Genomic DNA, 23,037 nt, shown 5'->3' on the forward strand with positions numbered 1-23,037 from the left:
TCCTCCCACTCTCCCAGCAGGAGAACTTCACTGAGAGAGGGGTGTCACAGGTCAGGGTGGAGGAGGTGGTACCTTGGCCTTTCCTTTTCTACAAGGGGCTATAAGCTCGGTGGCAAGGAGACACCAAGTGAAAGAACAGCAGGTCCTTTCCAACTCTCATGCTCCTTTTGCTCCCGAGGAGAGGTTAAGGGGCTGCAGGAGGCAGCTGGATTTTGAAAGGAGATTTATTCACAGAGAGAGTGGGAACTCAGAGCTGGAGGCACAGGAGCTAAGATTGGGCCTCAAGAGGACGGGTGGGGTAGGGGGGAGGACAATAAATAAATAAAACATCAGAAACTGGGCACACACCTGTAACCCTAGCAGAGTCTGAGGCAGGAGGAATTCAACTTCAAGATTAGCTTGGGCAAAATAGCAAGACCTGATGTTAAAACTAAGCTAAATTCTCTCTCTTTTTTTTGGGGGGGGGAGGGATTTGAAGTAGGGTCTCACTGTAGCTCAGGCTGACCTGGAATTCACTCTGCATTCTCAAGGTGGTCTTGAGCTCACAGCAATCCTCCTACCTCTGCCTCCCAAGTGCTGGGATTAAAGGTGTGTGCCACCACGGCCGGCTAAACTAAATTCTTGTAATCCCAGGATTTGGGAGGCAGAGGCAGGAGGATCTCTACAAATTTAAGGCCAGCTTGGTCTGCATAGCAAGTTCTAGGCCAACCATAACTGCAGTGAGACCCTGTGCCAAAAAAAAAAAAAAAAAATCCCCAAATCAACATTAAAAGCAAACAAACTGGGGCACAGGGACACAAATAATAGAGGGAAGAGGTGAATATGAGCAAAGGACGGTGACGTGTATGAAAGGGAACGTCAGAGTGCACACTAGGACGGTGATGTGTATGTAAGGGAATGTCATAGTGCACACTAGGATGGTGACATGTATGTAAGGGAATGTCATAGTGCACACTAGGATGGTGACATGTATGTAAGGGAATGTCATAGTAAACACTACTTGCTCACCAAGCCCACCTGCCAGTGACTTGGGGTCTCTCTTCAGGGAGAACATTAAAATGATTTTGTTTTTGTTTTTTGAGGAAGGGTCTTGCTCTAGCCCAGGCTGACCTGGAATTAGTCTCAGGCTGGTCTCAAACTCACAGCAATCCTCCTGCCTCTGCCTCCTGAGTGCTGGGATTAAAGGCGTGTGCCACCATGCCTGGCTTCATTAAAATGATTTTGCCACCAAAAAGAAGATCATAATGAAACCCATTATTTTGTATATGAGCTAATAATAATAATAATTAATAATAAAGTGATGTGCTTTTATTTAACTTTTATTTGATTTTGTTTAAAGGAAGTTCCCCCTGCAAAAAAAAATCCAAAAAGAAAGAGACAAAGAAAGAGCGTCAGAAATCCCAAATTAAGTTTCACGAAGACCTAAGATGATCATGATTGTTGTTCATAAAGACCTCCTTCCCTGCAGGGTTTTTTGTTTGTTTGTTTTTGAGATAGGGTCTCACTCTAGCCTGGCATTCACTATGTAGCCTCAGGCTGGCCTGGAACTCACAGAGATCCTCCTACCTCTGCCTGGGGGATTAAAGACATGAGCCACCACCAAGAAGCTACTTTAAGTTTCTTCCAACCTTTGTTTACAAATCAGTCAAGAGGAAAGCAAAGAAACGAGTGGCGATAAAACTCGGGTGGACCACGATTCTCACAGCTGCACTGGATGTCATAGGGACAGGCCTCTACTTACAGGATCTTCAGGCTGTAGAGGCCAGAGAACGCCCGTGCCGGGATGTGAGAGAGATGGTTCCCAGAGAGCCGCCTGGAAATCAAAGCAAATGTCGGTGATGCTGGCAGGTAACACGAGGCGGGGTTGACCTAGTGAGTCCCTGCCTGGAGCAGAATCTGTCATCTATTCAGCTCTAGAGTCCAGTGAATAGCACACACTCACTCATATCTCAGAAGTCACACCAGGGACATGGCAAGTAAGACTTCATAGCAATGCTTGGGGACCAGGGGTGTTTTGGATTTCAGATTCATTTAGATTTCAGCATGTTTCTATCTATATTGTGAAATGTCTTAAGGATGGGCCCTAAATCTAAACACAAAATTCATTTGTTCTGTATACATATAGCCTAAAGGTCATTTACATAATAATTTGTTGTTTTCTTTTGTTTGGGGCTAGGGATAGAAACCAGTTCCTCCCACATGCTAAGTATGTGCCCTACCATTGAACTACAATCCTTGATCCCTACCATAACTTAGTGGCCCTGTGTTTTGATTTTCAACCTGTCACACGAGGTCAGGTGCAGAGTAGTTCGCTGGTAGGAAGTATCTTGTAAGTGCTCAAAATGTTTCAGATCTTAGTCCAAGCCTGGTGATGCGCACCTGTAATCCCAGCATCTGCAAGCCTGCAACTAGAGGATTTTGAGTTTCAGGCCAGCCTAGACCATATACCCAGACTGTGTCTCAAAAAACAAACAAACAAACAAAAAAAATGTGGTGGGAAGAGGGACTGGAGAGATGGCTAAGCTGTTAAAGGGACTTGCTGCAAAACCTGACAGCCCTGGTTTGATTTCCCCAGGACCCATGTAAAGCCAGATACACAGTGTGGCGCATGAATCTGGAGTTCATTTGCAGTGGTGGGAGGTCCTGACATACTCATCTCTTTCTCTCTCTGCTTGAAAATAAATAATCAATAAAAAAATCAGATGTCAGATTTTTGGACAAAGACTGTTCAACCTATATTGCTTTCAAATTTCAGATGAGGAAACTGAGACTGGACAGGTGCAGCCACTATCCCTCAAGCCCAGTTTACTGGTCAGTGACAGAGCACTGTGCTCCTGCCCAGATCTAATTCCAGGACTTGGGGCTGTTCCAGAGCCTGCATCCTCTCCTGAGCTAACCCTGATGGCCACAACCTGCCGCTGACTACTGACCCGTGTTATACCCCATCACCAGTCAAAGGGTGGAGACAAGTCCAGCGACATTATGAAGTAGGGTGCTTAGACTGGTCTCATGTTCTCATCCAAGCATTGCCATGTCTGTCATGGGCTAGTCAATTCTAAAGGAGCAAATGCAGCAAGGTATGCTCTTCACGCACACTTGCTGCTAACACCTGAATGGCTAGGCAAAGCCTAATTGTGTGGGTGGGTCACAAAGCCCTCTGGATCTCCAGAGCTCCAGGGATATTAGGGTATGAATCAGATGCTTCGGGGATCTGCAGCTGTGGAATTATGTCAGCCTCCCACAGAAGCTAAGTTTTTTTCAGTGGTTGTTGTTTGTTTGTTTGCTTTTTCTCCAAGGTAGGGTCTCACTCTAGCCCAGGCTGACCTGGAATTCACTATGTAGTCTCAGGGTGGCCTCAAACTCATGGCGATCCTCCTACCTCTGCCTCCCCGAGTGCTGGGATTAAAGGAGTGTGCCACCACGCCCCGCTTTTTTTTTTTTTTTTTTTTTTTCCTGAGACGGGGTCTTATTAGTTATCCTGGCTAACCTGGAACCCACAATTTTCCTGTACTCTCGCCCCCGTGTTGGTATTACAAGCCCATCTTGAAAACTAGTGTTTAAAGTTATGATCACATGCTGAGGTTGTAGCTCAATGGCAGAGCTAGCATGCACAAGGCCCTGGGTTTGATTGGAAAGCACTGTGGGAAAAATGATCCCTAGTAAAAGTCTCCTTGCAGGACTTTTGTTGGACTTGAGGTCTCCAAGCTTGGAGGGTTATGTAGACAGAGATGAGAGATGGGCCTTATAGAGGGGACCTTTAAAGCAGATCTGGCTCCCCTCCTGAAGCAGGAGGTAGGACTCTGCCTTAAACTCTGAGGTGTCCCCTCTTCTGTGCTGAGTGCCTTGGCCTTGGCTATACTTTGTATTCCTGCCCAAGCTGTGCCAGTTCACCTCGGAAGACCCTCCATTGCCTTTGAAAGCTGGCTTCCGTTTTCTCCAAGTCTTCTCTGCCCACCACCAGCCCCATCTTCCCCATCCACTCCACCTATGCAGACCCACACTGGGCTACTGAGGGCTACACACAGCTCTTCGGCTTCAGGAGCAGGGATTCTGAGGGCCGGGCTCTTAACTTGTCTCCCTTTGAGGGCCGGAGCTCCTTTTACATGGAGGGGGCCCATTAAGAAATTGATCTACAAAACCCAGCCTTGGCCTGGGCGTAGACGGACTCCCCTCTCCAGCAGGCTCACTGCATCACTGGTCAAGGTGGGGCCATTGGTTAGGGCTTCAGTGGGGCCTGGTTTAGGATTTCAGCATTTCCAAGGCCAAGGGCTCCCAGGGCACAGTTTGAGCAAGAGTTCATGGAGATCAAAGGATCCACAGTGCTGTGAAGATAAGAATCCACAGGACTGAGAGGTGTTGGGAAGAGAGCTAGTGAGAGCTGGGGTACAGTGATCTGGCTTCCTTCAGCACCCAGGCTGGGCACTGTGATTCACAAGCACCTTAGAGTTTGGAGGCCAGATTCAAGGAGTCCAGCCTGAGAATGACATGATGGAGTAGGAAGTAAGTGCTCTCTGGAGGAAGGATCTAAGGAAAGTACATCCTGCCAGCTAATGGAACCATAGAAGGCTCTGGAGTTGATGACATGCGCCTTGAGGGTGTAGAGTATATGAGAATGAAGGGAGGAAATCTGTCCCTTAGGAGACTGGTTTCCTCCCAAATGTGAGTGATTATCTGGGGGATAGAGAACAAAACAGGAGATCTCAGAGAAGAACTACCAGGATATGGCGAATGGTTGGTGGCCAGGCACAGAGGATGACCGCTGCTCAAAGGGGGCTCTCTCGGGGAAAGGTGACATCGAGAGGAAAGCTAAGGCAGTGTGGTGGCCTGTGCCTGTAATCCTGAGACAGCCTGAGACGGGAGGATTGTAAACTGACCAGCCTAAGCTACACAGTGTGTTTCAAGCCAATGTGAGTAACATAACGAAACACCGCCTTGGAAGAATCAAGTTGGGCTGGAGCTGGGGAGAACTCTGGCTAGAACTCAGACCACCCCCACCACGTGACTCGACACTGCTGTCCTGGCAGCCAGTCTCACCTGCTTACCAAACCCCTTTCCATCCCTCAAGTTCTGCCCTGGTCCCTGCAACTGGTGACCAGAGTTTCTTGGCCGCCCCACCCCGGAACCATGGACTCACAGCTCCTCCAGGAAGCGCAGGTGGTGGAAGAGGCCAGGCTGAAGCTCCGTGAGGTTGTTCATGCTGAGGTCTCTGCGCAAAGAGAAATGGGAAGGAGGCTGTGAGCGCCCACCGGCCAGCTCCGTTGCGCAGCTCCAGCCTCCGTGGTGTATCTCAGGGATTGCCGCGGTACCCCCACCTTCCCACCATGCCGTTTTGACCCCACAGCCAGTCTGGCACGTTCCCTGGGAACAAGATCGGGGCTGGGAGCCAGACCTCCCAGGGCTATTCTCTGCCTGTTCTCCCACTGCTTTCCCCCACCCACCCACCCACCCACCCTGCCAATACTTCCTATGCCCGGGAGGAGCTAGAGAAAAGGGCATAGAATTTCAGAGCAGGGAGAGAGGGGTCTCTAGTGCAAACAATGCCTCATGCACGCTGTGGCAAAGGGGGCTAAGGCCCAGAAGCGCTGGCCGCAGAGCAGGCTGGCAGTGTGGCTGTACCAAGGGGCTGGCCCTTCGGCTGCCACAGTGCTGTCCTGCTCAGTCCCAGCACAGTGGGCTTCGCTGCCCGCTGAGAGTTCTGCCAGCCTCCTTCCTCTTTGCTTGGCTCCCCAGCACCCCCCCCCCCCCCACACACACACACAGCCTTTCTGCAGTAGGAAGATTTGGCCTCTTGGCACATTCCCGCAGAAGCGGCTGGACGTGGGGAGCCCCACAGCACCCCCAGTCGAGATCATTCTGAACGGCCCATGCTTAGGCATTGACTATGACTCTGCATTTTCAGAGTTCTTCACACTAGAATTTATAATCAAACATTGATTTTTATCATCCCTTTTTTTATGAGTTTGAGCATCATACCCATGGCTCCAGTATGACCAATACATTTACTATTAAAAACTTCTACCACTAATCTTAGCCATATGTATATGACATGCCTATTATAATATCTTTTATCCCCTGATAAAGGAGTTACTTTGATTTAAAAAAAAAAAAAAAGTCTGTAGGGCATGCTGGGGCATGCCTTTAATCCCAGCACTTGGGAGGCAAAAGTAGGAGGATTGCTGTGTGTTCAAGGGCAGCCTGAGACTACAGAGTGAATTCCAGGTCAGCCTGGGCTAGAGCGAGACCCTACCTCAAAAACAAAAAAAACAAGAGTTAATTTGAGGACTGGAGAGATGGCTTAGTGGTTAAGGTGCTTGCTTGCAAAGCCAAAGGACCCAGGATTGATTCCCAGTACCCACATAAAGCCAGATGCATAAGGAGGCACAAACATCTGGAGTTCATTTGAAATGGCCATTGGCCCTGGTATACCCATAATCTCTCTGTCTGTTTCTCTCTCTCTCTCTCTTTCTCTCTCTCAAATAAATAAATCAATAAAGGCTTTTGGGGGCTGGAGAGATGGCTCAGTGGTTAAGATGTTTGTCTGCAAAGCCAAAGGAACAAAGTGCAATTCCCCAGTGCCTTCGTAAAGCCAGATGTACAAGGTGGCGCATGCATCTGGAGTTGGTTGGCAGTGGCTGGGGGCCCTGGTGTGCCCATCCTCTCTCTGTCTGCCTCTTTCTCTGTCTTGCTCCCTCCCTCTCAAATAGATAAATAAAATATTTTAAATATATTTATAAAAGAAGTTGCCTTGATAGAGTATATTATAGAGGTTTAAGTCCTCTTATTTCTAGAATTATAGGATTTGCACCTATTCTTAAGAATTCAAAAATCTTCATGCTATCTATACATACTATATCCTAAATAAGGTCAGCTAATTAAGCTACGGGGTCCATATGCCGAACGTGAGAACGTGTGTGTGGTGGGGGTAGGGTAAAAGGTGCAATCTTCTAAGATACCCTGCATGCAAAATGATCACAATAATTATACTGATATGACTAGGAACCCGCCTGGTGCCAGGCACTGGCTAGCATTTATCCAAATAATCCCATTTAATCCTCGCAACAACACCCCCTGTGAGCTGCCACAGAAAACAAAAGGAAAGAGGATTGAGTTTTACAGTCAAAAGGTCAAATCCTTCCTCTAGTTACCCATCAGTCTTTGAGCTCTTGACTCCCATGACCCTCTGTTTCCTCATCCATGAAAATGGAACGATTCACACCGAGCTGGAAAGGTCCTTGTGAGGATTAAGTGAGCTAATGTTTACAGACTGCCTGATAAACAGTACACACACAATAACTGTTTGCCTTCCTCCTTAGATGTTCTCCTGTGCAAGAGTCCCGGCCCCACGGGTTTGCGGGTGGGGGGAGTCCCGGTGGCTTGATGTGTGGGTCCCGCCCCACGTCAGCATTTTCTTCTGTTTGTGTCTGAGCGAGCCGCCATGTCGGAGACCGCATTTAGTGTCCCTCTGGCTTGAAACCCTCCCAGCTGCTTCTTGTCTCCCTGGACTGTGGAGGTGGGCCACATCTCCAGGCCACACCTGCAGGCCTTCCTGCAGCTTCTTCCCTTCCCTAGGTGGTTTGCTCACCCTCAACCCTCTGAGTCTTTATATCCCACCCCCAGAAACGCATTCGCTTTATGCATGAGCTCAGAAAGGCAGGCTGGGGATGGTGGGGGACATTGCTTGGGAGCGTAGCTCCAGTCTATAAAAAGACTGTTTAGTCTCAAATGTTTTATCTTTGATAAAGCTTGGGCTCCAGACTCCATGGCCTCCAAGGAAGGGAGAAATTCCGTGCAGGGTAGCGTCAAGGAACTGGCATGCCCAGCGTGGGGCTGGCTCTTGTCTGCATTCCCTCCCCTCTTCTCTGTGAACCGTGGAGGGGCCATCTGTGAGCCTGGGGCCTAGCGTGCGCCCCGTAGCAGCCGCAGCTGGCATGCGGATGGTCACAAGCGAAGACTGGGGTGCACAGAACCATCTCTGATGTGTGTTAGCCTGGGTTTGGCTCTCAGGATGCCCATGCTCCAAGGTGGTATCTATAGGAGCCCAGGCTGTGGTCTTGCATCTGCCTGTAATCCTCTCCCTTGAGTCCTAGGCCTGGCTCATCCTCAGCATGGAGGGAGGTAGGAGGTACAGTGAAAATGATTACCTCTAAATATTTACTCTGTACATTTCTGGATGTGTCCAGGCAGGCACGGGAGCGGGAGTTCAAGGAGCACGCGGGGCATGTGACTCAGGCCTCGTCACTCAGCTGTCCCCCCAGGGGCCGCTACCGAGGCTCTGATGCAGTTCCATGCCCCCCACCCACTCCCTCCGCCTCACCACCCTGGCTGGCAGCCCCATTGTTCTCCCCCTGGGGAGGGAAAGGAGGGGGCTATACACCCACCTGTCCCCATATCCTGCCCTTGACAGCACCCAGCCCAGCTGCTCAGCTCAGTAGAGGGGTCGGGTGTGGCTAGAGGAAAGTGGAGTGGGGGAACCCCATCAGCCTGGCTCTCTCACAAGAGAAAAAGGGGTGAGGCTGGTGCCAGGGGAAGGCGGAGGAATGTGAGCATTGCGGAGGGAGGCCAAGCAGATTTCAAAGGCCAGCTCCTCTGCACTGATGCCACATGGCCTAGGGATGGCCAGAGGTGGTGGCAAGAGGACCTGGGCCCTGCACAGGGACAGAGGGGATTGACATGCGGACACTTGCAGCACAAAAGTGGCCCTATCAAGTTGGAAGAGATGAGCTAGGGCCGTCTTGGAGACCAGCTGTCCAACTCAGAGGACACAACGGTGACATTTGGGTCATGTCTGGGCTCATGGGAAATGAGAGGCATCCTGACTGTCGGTGCTTGGCGTCTGTTGTGCCTGCATTGGCTTGGCTGTTCGAATCTGTACGAACATGGAAGGGGTCCTGTGCAGGTTACAGAGTGCCTGCATGAGCCTTCCTCTGCCTGGCCTGTGGCGTGATGGACGTCTGTGTGTCTATCTGCACTGTGAGTGTTGGCGCCTTGCTGTTCAAAATTTGCAAAATTTCCTGAAACATCTACTTGTGACAAAGACAGGTGTTGGGGGGAATAAGTAGCTTTTTCAGGTCTCCCCCTTTAGGTTGGAAAAATTGGGGGAGTGGTTGATGTTGGACAAGTGTGGCCCCTTTCCTTGGCCTCTGGTCACCCTCCTGGTCTATCTCCCAGCCCAGGGAGAGATGAGCATCCAGTGATGCTGTTCTGGGCTCTAACTAATCTGTGGTTGAAGTGGACACTAAACATAAAATCTACCAATGCCAGATTATCACCATACAGCACACACACACACACACACACACACACACACACCACATGCACACCACACATGCATGCGTGCATGCATACATGCACACCACACACACATGACTTTACATTCTAAGGGACCAGGCTTCATTGTTGCACAAAGGCATTTAGCGATTTTCACTTTGTACTAGGTCTGTGGCTGCTAATGTTCCTGACAGGCAAGAGATGGCAAAAACAGCTGGCACTGTCACCCTGAAGCCTTCTTCCAAGCAGCTGAAGATGCCCAGAGGGGGCATGTGTCCCCTCAGCTGGACACGGCCATGACCGTGGCGGGTGGAGCAGAGGCTGAGAGTGATGACGGAGAGGTTTGGGGGGGGGCTGGGGTGCGATGAGAGGAGCGGTCCTGGGCACGGGAAGTGGGAGCTTCTGGCTGCACGTTAGGAAAATGTTCTCAGAGCTTCACCCTGTGAGGCAACCAGACCACCCAAGGAAGCTGGGTGAGGCAGTGTCACCATGGAGACAGGAACAGGTTTGATAAGAAGGAAGATGCTGGGGACCTGAAGGGGGCCCCCCAGAGCAGTGGAATGGTGCAGGAGGGGGTGGGGACGGGGAGACGCTCCCCCAGGCGAGCTGGCGAGACACAAGGGCACATGGGGAACTTGCGTGTTTGCATTTTTCCTACGGCATGGAGCACCAGTGGCGGACAAGACCCCGAGTTCTGCTGGGGTGGAGATGGAAGGCTGTCCCCCACACATTGGGAAAGGCCACCACAAAAGGCCCGTTTTTCCACTGCCTGCGCTGTGGATTCAGATAGCCCATCACTGCAACTAGTTTGTTATGTTACTTTTAATGCATACATTGCTGGTTTTATATACATTCTCCCTGTGAAATAATTACCACGGTCAAGTGAGTTAACATAGCACCACCTCACTAGCCATGATTTTAAACACACACACACACACACACACACACACACGAGAAAATATAGACTCTGTCCTCAAGGAATGGTCAGTTGGGGTGCTGGGAGATGAGCCCACCCTCAGCCATGGCTGGGCCCTATGGTCACTTCCTCTGTGAGACAGCCCCTTGCCTCCCCAGCAGAGCTAAGCCACAGGCATCCTCTGAGTCCCTGCAATATCTTGAACACATTCATTCAGTGAAGGTTAGTGAGCACTCCCCTATGCTGAACACTGTACCTGCCTTTAGTATTGCCCAGCACACTTGCTGACCTCGCGGCCCTGGTCCCCTCTAAGCTTCCATTTTCACTTGTAAAATGGACTGTGTATAATAACTTACATGACAAGCGTGTACTATGAAGTCTGTGAGTTAACAAATGTAAAACAGCATGCAATAAATGCGCCTTTTATTAATATCATAGTTATCTAGCTAGATTATAGTTATTAATTTATAAGGGCACATCTGATTACAAGTTGGGGTTTTTGGGGGGAGGAGGTAGGGTCTCATCCTAGCCCAGGCTGACCTGGAATTCACTCTGTAGTCCCAGACTGGTCTCAAACTCACAGTGATCCTCCTACCTCTGCCTCAAGTGCTGGGATTAAAGCTGTGTGCCACCATGCCTGGTTTGATTACAAGCCTTTTTCTTTTTCTCTTTCTTTTTTTTTTTTGAGATAAGGTACTGAAAGGTGGCCCAGGCTAACTTTGAACTGGCAATTTTCCTGCCTCAACCACCTCAATGCTTGGATTACAGGTGTCTGCCAACACACTCAACGTGACTACATACTTCTTCAAGGTAAGGGCTTAATCTACTTATTCTCTGAACCTAATGGGGCGCCTGGCAGGTAGCAGTGTTCAATACACATTTAAATAAGTGCATTATTCAAAGCAGAAGGGGGAGTGTTTGGAATGGAGAAAGGGGAAGAGCAGGAGTGGGAAGGAGAGACAGAAGATGGTAGCAAGGGACCAACTATGAGCAAAGAGCAATGGGGTGTGTGTGTGTGTAAATGTCACAACAGAACTTGTTATTTTAGGACGGCAGAGATGGATCAGCAGTTAAGGGCACTTGCTTGCAAAGCCTGATGCCTCAGTTTCAATTCCCCAGATGCACAAGGTGGTGCATGCATCTGGAGTTGGTTTGCAATGGCAGAAGTCCCTAGCATGCCCTTTCTCTCCATCTCTCTTAAATAAGTAAATAAATATTTTTTAAAACTATTTTGTATGCTAACTAAAAACAATAATATACAACACAAATAAGTACATTATGAAACTTTTTTTTTTGAGGTAGGATCTCACTGTAACTCAGGCTGACCTGAAATTCACTGTGTAGTCTCAGGGTGGCCTCGAACTCATAGCAATCCTCCTACCTCTTCCCCCCAAGAACTGGGATTAAAGGCATGTGCCGCCAACCATGCCCAGCCTCATAAGTACATTATGGAGAGGTGTCTGGGGATGGAGCTCAGTGGTCAAACCTTGCCTAGGGTGTCCTTGGTACACCATGTCCTTGGTTTTACCCCAGCACCACACACATAAACACATACAACAACAGCAAAAGCAAATAACTCTTATAGCTACGGAGAACATACGTTCCTTCTCAGCTCTGTTTCGGTGGTTGACAACCTCTGCCAAGAAGTTCTTCCCAGTGTCCCCCTTGGTTCCTTTCCACTGCAGCTATAAGGCACAACCTCTGCAAAGAGGTGACTAGGTGACTGGTTCTAAGTTGGTACCCATCAATGGTGGCGCTTGTTAACCACTCTCACTGGTAATGTTCTGACACTTTGGTACTTTCCAGCACCCACAGTGGGCCATCAGGTTTCTCTTGGGCCTTCTCTGAGTAGGACCTCCCAGACTACCTAGTACCCTTCCTTTAGTGACAGCCCTTCCTTGAGGGCCAGGCCGAGCTGGACAGACATTGACCATTCTTAGGGACAGTGTGGGGTTGACAGTAGGGAGAGAGAGGCCAGGATAGAAAACCCAGTGTGTGTGTGGAAGGGTCCCTTCCAACCACAAAGGATAGGCTAAATGCCATGGAGACCATGTGGTGCCCAGAGTCCACTTGCAGGATTCCTCTGTCACCCACGTAGGCAGGTTTCGGGGTAGGGAGAAAAGATCACAGATTTGGAATCAGTGAAGCTGTCTCAGTTAAATTCAAAGGGGTCTATTTCAGCCCTAAATATCACTGAGTAGTTGCACCACTGCCTCTGTGCCTGATGCAGAGCTAGGGCTGTTGGGGGTGGGGAGACAGCGCACAAAGGCAGAACGTTGCTGGAACGATCTGCTCAGTCATAAAGGAGCGACAAAACCCACGCAGGTTCCCTGCTCTGTGGTTTGCTAAACCGTTTGTGCAGCCACTCTCTTGTTTAAGTCTTTGTGGACAAAAGAGACCCAAGGGGGAAGAGCATACAGGGAAGGCTTCCTGAAGCAGAAAGGAAGGCGGGGATATAAGTGAGACATGAGCAGCTCAGAGAACTGAGTCCCGAGCAAAAGACAGCAGATAGGACTTTACTAGCCCCAGCGGTGAAGGCAGGGCTTTCGGCATTCCCAGCCTTGCTCATTAGAGCTGGTGGCACTTCCTGGTCATTATGGCTATCAAAAACACCCATGCAGGATGGAGAGACGGCTTAGTTATTAAGACTAACAAAGCCAGAAGACTTGAGTTCAATTCCCCAGGACCCACGTAAGCCAGATGCACAAGGTGGCACATGTGTCTGGAGTTCATTTGCAGCAGCCTTAGGCCCTGGGGCACCCATATTCTCTCTGTCTGCCTCTCTCTCTCTCTCCTTCTTTCTCACTCTCTCTCAAAATGTATAATAAAATTAAAATAGAATAAATTAGCCGGGCATGGTGGCACATGCCTTTAATACCAGCACTCAGGAGACAGCGGTAGGAGTATCACTGTGAGTTACAGGCCACTCTGAGACTACATTGTCAATTCCAGGCCAGACTGGATTAGAATGAGACCCTACCTCAAAAAAAAAAAAAAAAGAATAAATTATTACAAAAGCACCCATCCACCTCTTGCTTAGAAGGAGAGCTCTTGCCTAGAATGCTCAAGGACCTAGACTTTATGCTCAACGCCACAAAAGATTAAAAAAAACATGAAAACTAAAAGCAATAGCCCATGAGTTTGCAAATACTCCCTCAGTGGTGGGTACCTTACCTACACTCCTTCAGTTTGCTAGTGCAAGAACAGATCCAGAGAGGGACCAAGCCACCTGAGGTTACACAGCAAGTCTCAGCACAGTAGGGGTTGCAATAAGGCCTCCTAAAACCTAGAAGAACTTCGAGTTTTCCAATGCAACCTGTTCTGGCCAATCTATCCTGAGACATCTCCTATCAAAGAATTTAGACACCAGTTATCTTTGAGATTCAAAACACACAAAGTTCTGTCGGACTTTGCAGTTTTCACGAACTTCCAAACAAGGGACTTGCTTCCATCTGGGAAAGTGGATCTTTTTAGCCACGTAACAGCACAGGTTGTTCTCTTGGGCTTTGCACAAAAGCCTATGTGAGAACAATGCTGTATTTTTAAGTAAAAGGACTATTTGCTTTGTTTTGTCATTTTTTGGCTCGCTCTTTGGTAACAAGAACATCTCCCAGCTTGCCTGGCATGGCAGGGGGGCTTGTTGAGGAGAAACCAGAAGGGGAAGGGGCGGAAGGGTGAGGGTGGAGGGCAGCAGAACAGTTGGGTGTTTGTAAGAGAGAACGTCCCATGAGGTTGCCAGTGCCCACAGGTAACAAATAATTCATGTTGGATAAGGGCAAGAGAAAGAGACAGTCTGAAAAGTCAGGTGATCCAGCTGGGCATGGTGGCACATGCCTTTAATCCCAGCATTCGGGAGGTAGAGGCAGGAGGATTGCCGTGAGTTCGAGGCCACCCTGAGACTCCATAGTGAATTCCAGGTCAGCCTGGGCTACAGTGAGACCCTACCTCAGAAAACCAAAAAACAAAGTCAGGTGATCCTTTCTCTGTGTCTGCCTCTCTTTTCTCTCTCTCTCTCACTCTCTCTCTCTCTCTCTCTCTCTCTGTGTCTCTCTCTCCCTGTAAATAAATAAATAATTTTTAAATGGGCTGGAGAGATGGCTCAGTGGTTAAGGCACTTGCCTGCAAAGCCTAATGACCTGGGTTCAATTCCCCAGTATCCACTTAAAGCCAGATGCACAAAGTGGTGCATGCATCTGGAGTTGGTTTGCAGCAGCTGAAGGCCCTGGTGTGCCCATTCTCTCTGACTTTCTCTCTTCTATGTCTCTGCTTGCAAATAAATAAATGTTTTTTTGAAAAAAGTCAGGTGAGGACTGGAGAGATGGTTTAGCAGTTAAGGCACTTGCCTGCAAAGCCTAAGGACCCAGGTTTGTCTGCCCAGAATCCACATAAGCCAGACGCACAAGGTGACACACGCACACAGGTGTGCATGTGCACAAGGTGGCACATGTGTCTGGAGTTTGTTTTTCGGTAGCTGAGACCCCGGCATGCCAATTCGTCCTCTCTCTCATAAAAAATCGTCAGGACTGGAGGGATGGCTAAGTGGTTCAGGCATTTGCCTGCAAAGCCAAAGGACTCAGGCTCGATTCCCCAGGACCCACACTAGCCAGATGCACACAGGGGTTCATGCGTCTGGAATTTGTTTACAATGGCTGGAGGCCCTGGCGTGCCCATTCTCTCTCTTTCTCAAACAAATAAATAAATACAAAATATTTTTTAAAAGTCAGGTGAGGTGGGAAAAAGGTAGGATTTTGTTTGTAGCTTTCAGTTAAAACCATGGAGGGAGCTGGAGAGATGGTTCAGTGAGTAAAGAATGAGTACCTAAGTTCAGATCCCCCACGTAAATGCCTGGTGGGCTTCCTGACCCACCTGCAATCCTAGCACTTGGCAGATGGCGCCACTGGAGCATGGTGGCTAGCTGAACCATGTCGGCAAGATCTGGGTTCAAGTACAGAGCCTGCCTCAGTAAATAAAGTGGATCCATTTACAGTAATCAAGTAAGAAACTCGATATCAATTTCTAGCCTTCACACGCGCGCGCACACACACACGCCCCACATGCATGCACACATACACATGCAAAGAAAAACCATCAGACTTGCGGAATGTCATTGCTGCTGCCCTTTTGTTGGCCTCCCTGGTCTGATGGCAGAGAAAAATGGTCAAGGAGAGCTGAGACTGGAAGAGGTCTCTCCCTCTCAGACATGCTAGATGTGGGGAACCGTGGTATGGCGCACCACCATGTCCGGCCCTCCTTTTCTTCTCATCTCCCAGGCAGAATGGTGCTTGCCTGTAATCATAGCGCTCTGGGGGCTGAGGTGAGAGTATTGGCGGTTTGAGGCCAGCCTGGACTCCACAGTGAGACGATCATAAGCGGGAGGGAGGGAAAGGAGAGAGATCACGTGACACCAGCAGCAAGCCCGGGGTGCGGGCACCTGGGCAGAGTGCCTGCCGAGAGAAGAGAAGGGGGTCCGGGCAGGAGCGAGTTCTCAGCACCGCAAGGAAATCCCCTTGGGAGGAGCCAGGCTCTTCCAGGGCTGCACAGCCTCTGGCTGTACTGGGTGAACTAGGAGTCTTCTGCAGAAGCCCAGATCCCAGTCAGAAGTGCCACCACAGGTCAGGTTCGAGGGCTTGCTCCTACCCCTGGGTCCTCTGCTGTGACTCAGCGAGCATGGGGGAGAGCTCCGTGATGTCCAGAGCCAGGCTACGGGAGCGAAGCCTGGCCCAGAAACTTCCCAGGCCTTGTGCGTGCTTTTCCCTGGCTCCTTCCTCCGAGCGAGGCCTTGCAGCCATCAGGCAGAAGAGCTAAAGGGACCCGGGCCTCCCACTCAGCCAGGGCCACAGTGTGACCACAGAACGGCCCACAGGCATGAAGTGCTGAGCCTCCCAGGGGCGCAGAAGCCTGAGGACCGCTCTGGCTCGCCCCTCCCTGACCCCTCCCTGCAGGAAAAACTCCAGCGCCGCCTACCAAGTGGCTACTGGCACATGTGGGCAAAATTGCCTTCTTTCTTTCTTTCCCTTTGTTTTGTTTTGGTTTTTTAAAAAATATTTTATTTATTTATTTATTTGAAAGAGAGAGAATGAGGATGAGAATGAGCATGCCAGGGCCTCCAACCACTGCAAATGAAGTCCAGATGCACATGCCACTTTGTGCATTTGACTTTACATGGGTCCGGGGGAATTAAAGCTAGGTCCTTTGCCTTTGCTGGCAAACGCCTTGACCATTAAGCCATCTCGTCAACCCTTTTTCTTTCTTTCTTTTTTTTTTTTTTCTCCTTCCTTCCTTCCATTTTTTGGGAGAGGGTTTTTTGCTTTTGTTTTGTTTTATTTTTTCAAGGTAGATTCTTACTCTAGCCCAGGCTGACTTGGAACTTACTCTGTACTCTCTGGCTGGCCTCCAACTCACGGCAATCCTCCTACTTCTGCCTCCCAAGTGCTGGAATTAAAGGTGTGCACCACCATGTCTGTCTGGTCTGGTTTTTTTTTTTTTTTTTCTTGAGACAGAATCTCATGTAGCCCAGGTTGGGCTTGAACTTGCTATGCAGCTGAGGATGACTTTGAACTCCTGATGCTCCTGTCTCCACCTTTGGAGTGCTGGGATTACAGGCATGTACTACCATGCCTGGTTTATGTGGCTAAATTTAAGTTCACAACAATTAAATTTAAATTTCAATTCCCCTGTTTCACTGGTCACATTTCAAGGCTACATCACTATATGTGGTTAGTGGATAACGTATTGGACAATACAGATCTAGAACAATCCACACGATAGAGCACTCCATGAGACAGCAAGGGCACTGCCCCTGCAGTCATCTTGACCTGGACTGGCCTTCCAGCTCTGCCACTTTCTTGCCAGGTGATTTTGGGCAAGTGATTTCAGCTGCTTTTGCCTTAGCTGCCTCAGTGGCAAAGAGCCTAAGCAGAGCCTGGCACCTGGTAAACCAACAAGTCGCACCCGTGGGTATCAAGTGTGTTTAATCATACCACCAGGTATGAAGCGTTTACCAAGCACTTGTCACACACAGGTACCCACCCAGTGATGAAGCCACTGAGTCCTCTGGAGACAGTGACAACAGAGGAGGCAATTATAAGCCCAGGCGGCAATACTAGTCCCGGTGGCCTTTTGACTGTGGTCCCTGAGGGTTCAGTCAAAGGTCAGATGACACAATCCTGTCCTCAATGACAAGCTGTCAGCTCCTATCCTTGGATGGCTCATTCCTGCGGCTGCTGTCCCCAAACAGTCTAAGAACTCCTTCACAGGTCCTAGTTACCTGTCTTTGCCACTCATTCAGGAGCATGTACGCATATGCACACACACACAAACACATTTGCACACCAGCTTCAAGATCGTTTTCTTGTTTAAAATTGTATTTATTTATTTATTTGACAGAGAAAGAGGGAGGGAGACAGACAGAGAGAGAGAATGGGCACGCAAGGGCCTGTGATGGCTACCCCACTATTTTCTTTTTTAAAAATATTTATTTATTTATTTGACAGATAGAAGGAGAGAGAGAGAGACAGTGAGCGCCAGGGCCTCCAGCCACTGCAAATGAACTCCAGACGCATGCCCTGCCTTGTGCATTTGGCTAACGTGGGTCCTGGGGAATCAAACCTGGGTCCTTTGGCTTTGCAGGCAAACGCCTTAACTGCTAAGCCATCCCTCCAGCCCTCAAGATCCCTTTTCTACAAGCCACAGAGAGATGAGCACTCAGCGCATGGCCCCTTCGCATACCTCTTATTCTGATCTCTAGATCTGTCCAGAAGGACACCATGTCTATATGCAGAGGTGCCTGGATATAAAGTCTATCTACCTTTCCATACTAGAGCCCCAAGCTTCCTGCTCCCCCCAAGTCTTCCCCTTCCAGGCACACAGCCGCTGGACACAGAGTCCACGAGGGCCCCACCCATCGCATAGGCCTCTGGGTCTTGCTTTCCCAGGATTTACCGAACTTTTGGGTGCTGAACGCCCCTCCTCCAAACGCACCTGCGCAGACATCATGCCAGGAGGCTGGAGGAGACTCCGCCCTGCTGCGCGCCGCCGCTCCTGTCTTTTGGGTGCAGTCCATCCAGCGAGACCTTCTATGCTGCCCCGGGGCCCTGCCCACCGCCTGCACAGATCCTCTCCTGCTCCATTGCCTCTGCTGGGTACATCCTTCCCTCCCAGCGTCACCCCACTCATCTACACTTTCCCCCAACTCCTTGACGACTCCATTCACGGGACATGCAGGAATTTGAGATCCAGAATCTAGGGCCAAAATCCCTACCCAGCCAGAAGCCCTTCCTGACACGGAGGCCTCCTCACTCATGCAGCCAGGAGCTGGACCGCAGATCTCCACCTTCCGTCACTGAGTAGCAACCAGTTTGTGTCTTGGTGCCAACACTGAACAGTGGTTTGAGGGTCAGGTTACTCTTCCTCTGTGTGCCTCCACGTCTGGGTCCAGGGAAGGTGGTATGATGGTTCCCTTCTACAGGAAGTGCGTGAAGGCCTTTGCTCTGCCCACTGGGCGTCCCTCCTCTCACAGGTAGTCACCCCCAAAGTCTCCCAGTGGGGAGAAGCAATACCACAAAGTGAGCAGAGATGGGTTGGGGTGGAGCGGGGGTGGGGGAGGGCGTTCTGGGTCAGCCCTGCCCTTAGGAGCACCAGCTGCTGCTTCTCTCTGGTGCCACCTGCCTCGCCCCTGATCTCCTCCTTTGATCTTCTGATCTCTGGCCAGGGTCTCCCAGCCAAAGGCATTCCTGTCTCCCAGCTTCCTCCAAGGAAAGGCAAAGGGCTGGGTTTGCTCGCTGCCCCAGGCTTCCCTCCTTCCTCTTTGCTGAATGTGGAGCCAAGATTACCACGAAGGTCCCTGGACAAGGTAACAACCTGGCCCCTCTGAAGGTGGCTTGGGGGAAGAAAAGGACATGAGAAAGGGATGGCCCTGGCTCTGGCTACTGAGCCTGGTGCCTTAACCAGACCAGACCCTGCTAGAAAGTTGCCCTAGGCCAAGGTTCCTTGTACCCGGTGACCTTGCCCACCGAGCCTTTCCTGGGAAAGCAGAAAGTATGTGTGCCTGGGCATAAACAGGAGGAAAAGCCTCCCAGGCTCTTAGGAAACCCAAGTGTGGGGGCATTTCAGAAGCAAAGGCATCTTTAGATAGAACCTAGAACTTTGGTGCCAACCTGGGAGTCAGGGGACAGTTAGAGAAGGCTTTCTGGAGGAAGCTGAGCCTGGACGCATAATTCATGGTTACCAAATGGTCTGGCTGAGAGTTTGCGACAGGGTAGAGTGAACTGGAGGATGGCAGGGCTGGAGAGAGGGCTGAGTGGTTAAGGAACTCCCCTGCAAAGCCAAAGGACCCAGGTTTGATTCCCCATTACCCACATAAGGCAGATGTACAAGGGGGCACATGTGTCAAGTTCACTTGCAGTGGCTGGAGGCCCTTGGGCACCAAATCTATGTGCTTCTTCCCCCCCCCCCCCCTTTTGTCTTTCTGTCTCTCAAACAGATAAACAAAATTTGAAAACAATTAAAAATGATGGCGAGGATGCCACATGGTGGCCCTGAAAGCTGTGACTGTGGCCTTCCTCGGAAAATGGATTTTGCAGGTGTAGTGAAGTGACAGGTTTGAGACAGGAAGCCTACCCTGGAGGATGTAGGAGGCTCCAAACACAGTGATGACGATTGTCCTTGTCCTACGGACACCTCACAAAGGGGGTAAGGCCAAGACAGGCGTCCAGAGGAGTGATGGGGACACTCGGAATCGGGCCTCCCCCCAGAGGCTCAAGGAAGCACGTGGTGGATTCTCCCCAGGGTCACCTTAGGAAGGGCAGGCCTGCCCACACCTTCCCTCAGGGCTCTGGCTCGGGAACTGGAGAGAATAAACTGCTGTCATTTTAAGCCACCCCATCTGTGGCACTTTGTCATGCCAACCACTGGAAACTAACATAGGTAGCAGAGGGCAATGAGAGAGGGCTCTGTGCGTGCTGATCCCCAGCCCCTCTGTGCCCCTGGGCTTCCCTGCCCACCCTCTGTTCAGCCCCGTCATCGCCACCTCTTGGTGCCTGAGGCCAAGCCAGTGGCCTATCTCACACTTCTCCACTTAAGACAGTCACCTCACTTCTTTAGTAGACATCTTGGGTCTACTGTGACCCAGCAACTCCTGCCCAGGCATTTAAGCATCAGAGACGCACCTGTGTGCTCACTAGACATCTGTACAAAACAGCTCTTAGCGGGGCTATTCCTAGTGCCTCCAGACTGGAAGGTGCCCAACTCCATCCGCAGCAGTATGGACAAATTGTTCTATAAAGAACAAGCTGCAAACAGCCACAGACAGGGACTCACAAACACAGCAAGGGAAGGAGACCAGACACAATGTCCCTTACCTGAAGCCTAAAGCCACCCACATTGGAATCACCATCATGGCTGCCTGCATGGGCTCCGTGGTGACGAGGAGAGGGTGCAAGGCTGGGGGACTTGCATAGAGTCTAATGGCATTCGGTTTCTCAGTCTGAATGCTGGCTACGCAAGTGTATTTGCTGGCGAAATTTTATCAAGCTCTTTGCCTATGATAGGGAATCTTTTTTTTTTTTTTTTTGGCAACACAGATTATACTTAAATTAAAAGCTAGAAGTCAGGTATGGGGGCGCATGCCTTTAATCTCAGCACTCAGAAGGCAGCAGTAGGAGGACTGCCATGAGTTCAAGGCCACCTGAGACTACATAGTGAATTCCAGGTCAGCCGGGGCTGCAGGGAGAGACCCTACCTCAAAAAAACCAAACCATTGGGCTGGAGAGATGGCTTAGCAGTTAAGCACTTGCCTGTGGAGCCTAAGGACCCCGGTTCGAGGCTCAGTTCCCCAGGACCCATGTTAGCCAGATGCACAAGGGGGCGCATGCGTCTGGAGTTCGTTTGCAGTGGCTGGAAGCCCTGGTGAGCCCATTCTCTCTCTTTCTCTCTCTCTCTCTCTCTCTCTGTCACTCTCAAATAAATAAATAAAAATGAACAAAAAAATTTTTTTAAAGCCAAACCAAACAAAACAAAACAAAAAATAAGCTAGGAGATGTCTTGTTACAGTGCAAGCACCTACCCTTTAGCCATATCTCTAATCCTAAAAGTTCTTTGTAAAAATTATTTATTTATTTATTTATTTATTTATTTATTTATTTATTTATTTATTTGTGAGAGAGAGTAGGCAGAGAGAGATAACGGCCATACCAGGGCCTCTAGCCACTGCAAACAAACTCCAGATGCATGCTCCATCTTGTGTATCTGGCTCACATGGGTACTGGGGAATCGAAACTGGGCCCTTGGGCTTTACAGGCAAGTGCCTTAACTGCTAAGCCATCCCTCCAGTCCGAAAGTTCATTTTTGAAACATTTTTTTGAGTCCGATATGGTGTTACACAATATGGCAGGAGAATCAAGAATTCAAGGTCACCCTTGGCTATGTAGCAAGTTTGAGGCCAGACTGGGATATATGAGACCCTATCTCAAAAAAAAAAAAAAAAAAAACCCTAGAACTTCTTTTTTAAAGTCTGCCATGAATTTTAGCTGGCTAAGGCTCTCCTCTAGATTCCCTGGCATCTTGTGAGGACTTCTTAGCTGTTACCTCATGGAATTGAAATGCAGTGTTTATTTCTGTGTTTCTTTTTCATCTTACTCTTCCGTGTATGCCTGACACCTTGCATAGACTCTGGCGCATAATAGATGCTTAATAAACACGTGAGTTTTCTGGCATGACCAAAGGTGTTGGTATCCCAGACTTCCCTCCCAGGGCCCTCTGGCATCAGACACAGCTCCTTGGATCCTCACAGTATTTCACAGGAGACTCCTTTCCAATGCCCCATCCTGGGAACTTCTTGGTTGCCCCCATCACCAGCTTGTGCACATCCCCTAACTGGCATTTAATGCTCAGGATGAAACTCCTCAACCTGCCAGTGTGGGGGGTCTCTCTAACCCCAGAATGCAGGCCTTCCTCATCTTGGCTCATCAGAGTGTGGGCAAAAGCCAGGCACACCCTAGGAATTCCCTCACCCACCTCCTTGAGTCCCAGGGGCCCCTGCCCAGGGCCAAGCACATATCTTTGTTCATGTTAGCTTGTTTAGAACTGGATGGAAATTCTCAAACGTTTTCTCTTAAACATAAAAATAGAGAATGAATAGGAAAGGCAAGACTGAGTGAAAAGGTTTATAGAACAGATGTCTCACCCTAATGAAACCCAAGCCTGGCCATGAGCTGGCTGGCTGGCAGCTGAAGAGACTCCCCATTGCGGTTCTGCCCTCACCACAGCCGTCTGGGTCGGATGCCACACCTCGGGCTCCTGCCCACAGTGGAGCCAGGTTAGTGCCCCCACCTGTCTGGAGAGGGCTCCCTTGCTCCCCGCCCTGTCTCTGAGGAAAGTCCATTGTGTGCCACGGCCTGGGTTGGTTCCTGCTCTGAGCCTCCTGGTCTCTGGCCCTTCCCATGGTCATTCTTCCATTCATTTTCCCATCATCTCTCCACTGCAAAGAGGAGGCCTCTGGAGCATTGCTGAATGGAGCCCCACTATCCTGGGATGCCCAGCCTAGTTGGAAAAACAGACAAGTAAGATGGAGACAGAATCCAGGTAGAGGGGTCCCCCGGGCAGTGAAAGTTGCACAGGGGAGACTTCTCTCCGAGTAAAGAATTGGAGAGGGTTTTATGGAGGTAGCTAGGCCTCAGTCAGCCCATGCTGACACATTCCTGGTCTCTTCCAAAGACTCCCAGAGCCACAAGCAATCTTGTCTGAACCAATTTCTCTCTCTCTCTCTCTTTTTTTTACTACTTATTTTAGAGAGAGCGAATGGGTGCATCTGGGCTTCCTGCTGCTGCAAACAAACTCCAGATGCATGTGCATCTGGC

The 23,037-nt window shown here is 49.9% G+C and overlaps 1 protein-coding gene across 1 annotated transcript in view; it reads right to left on the reverse strand.

The window, feature by feature from the left end:
* Lgr6 (leucine rich repeat containing G protein-coupled receptor 6) overlaps positions 1–23,037 on the reverse strand; it is a 153,094-nt gene that overhangs the window by 112,792 nt on the left and 17,265 nt on the right. The window contains exons 2-3 of the mRNA XM_045140196.1: positions 5,135–5,206; positions 1,742–1,813 (exon numbers count right to left, since the gene is read on the reverse strand). Coding sequence (XP_044996131.1) covers positions 1,742–1,813; positions 5,135–5,206 — 144 coding nt within the window. The remainder of the gene's footprint in view (positions 1–1,741; positions 1,814–5,134; positions 5,207–23,037) is intronic.

This window comes from Jaculus jaculus, chromosome 1 (assembly GCF_020740685.1).
Source record: "Jaculus jaculus isolate mJacJac1 chromosome 1, mJacJac1.mat.Y.cur, whole genome shotgun sequence".
In the NCBI taxonomy this organism is placed as follows: Eukaryota; Metazoa; Chordata; class Mammalia; order Rodentia; family Dipodidae; genus Jaculus; species Jaculus jaculus.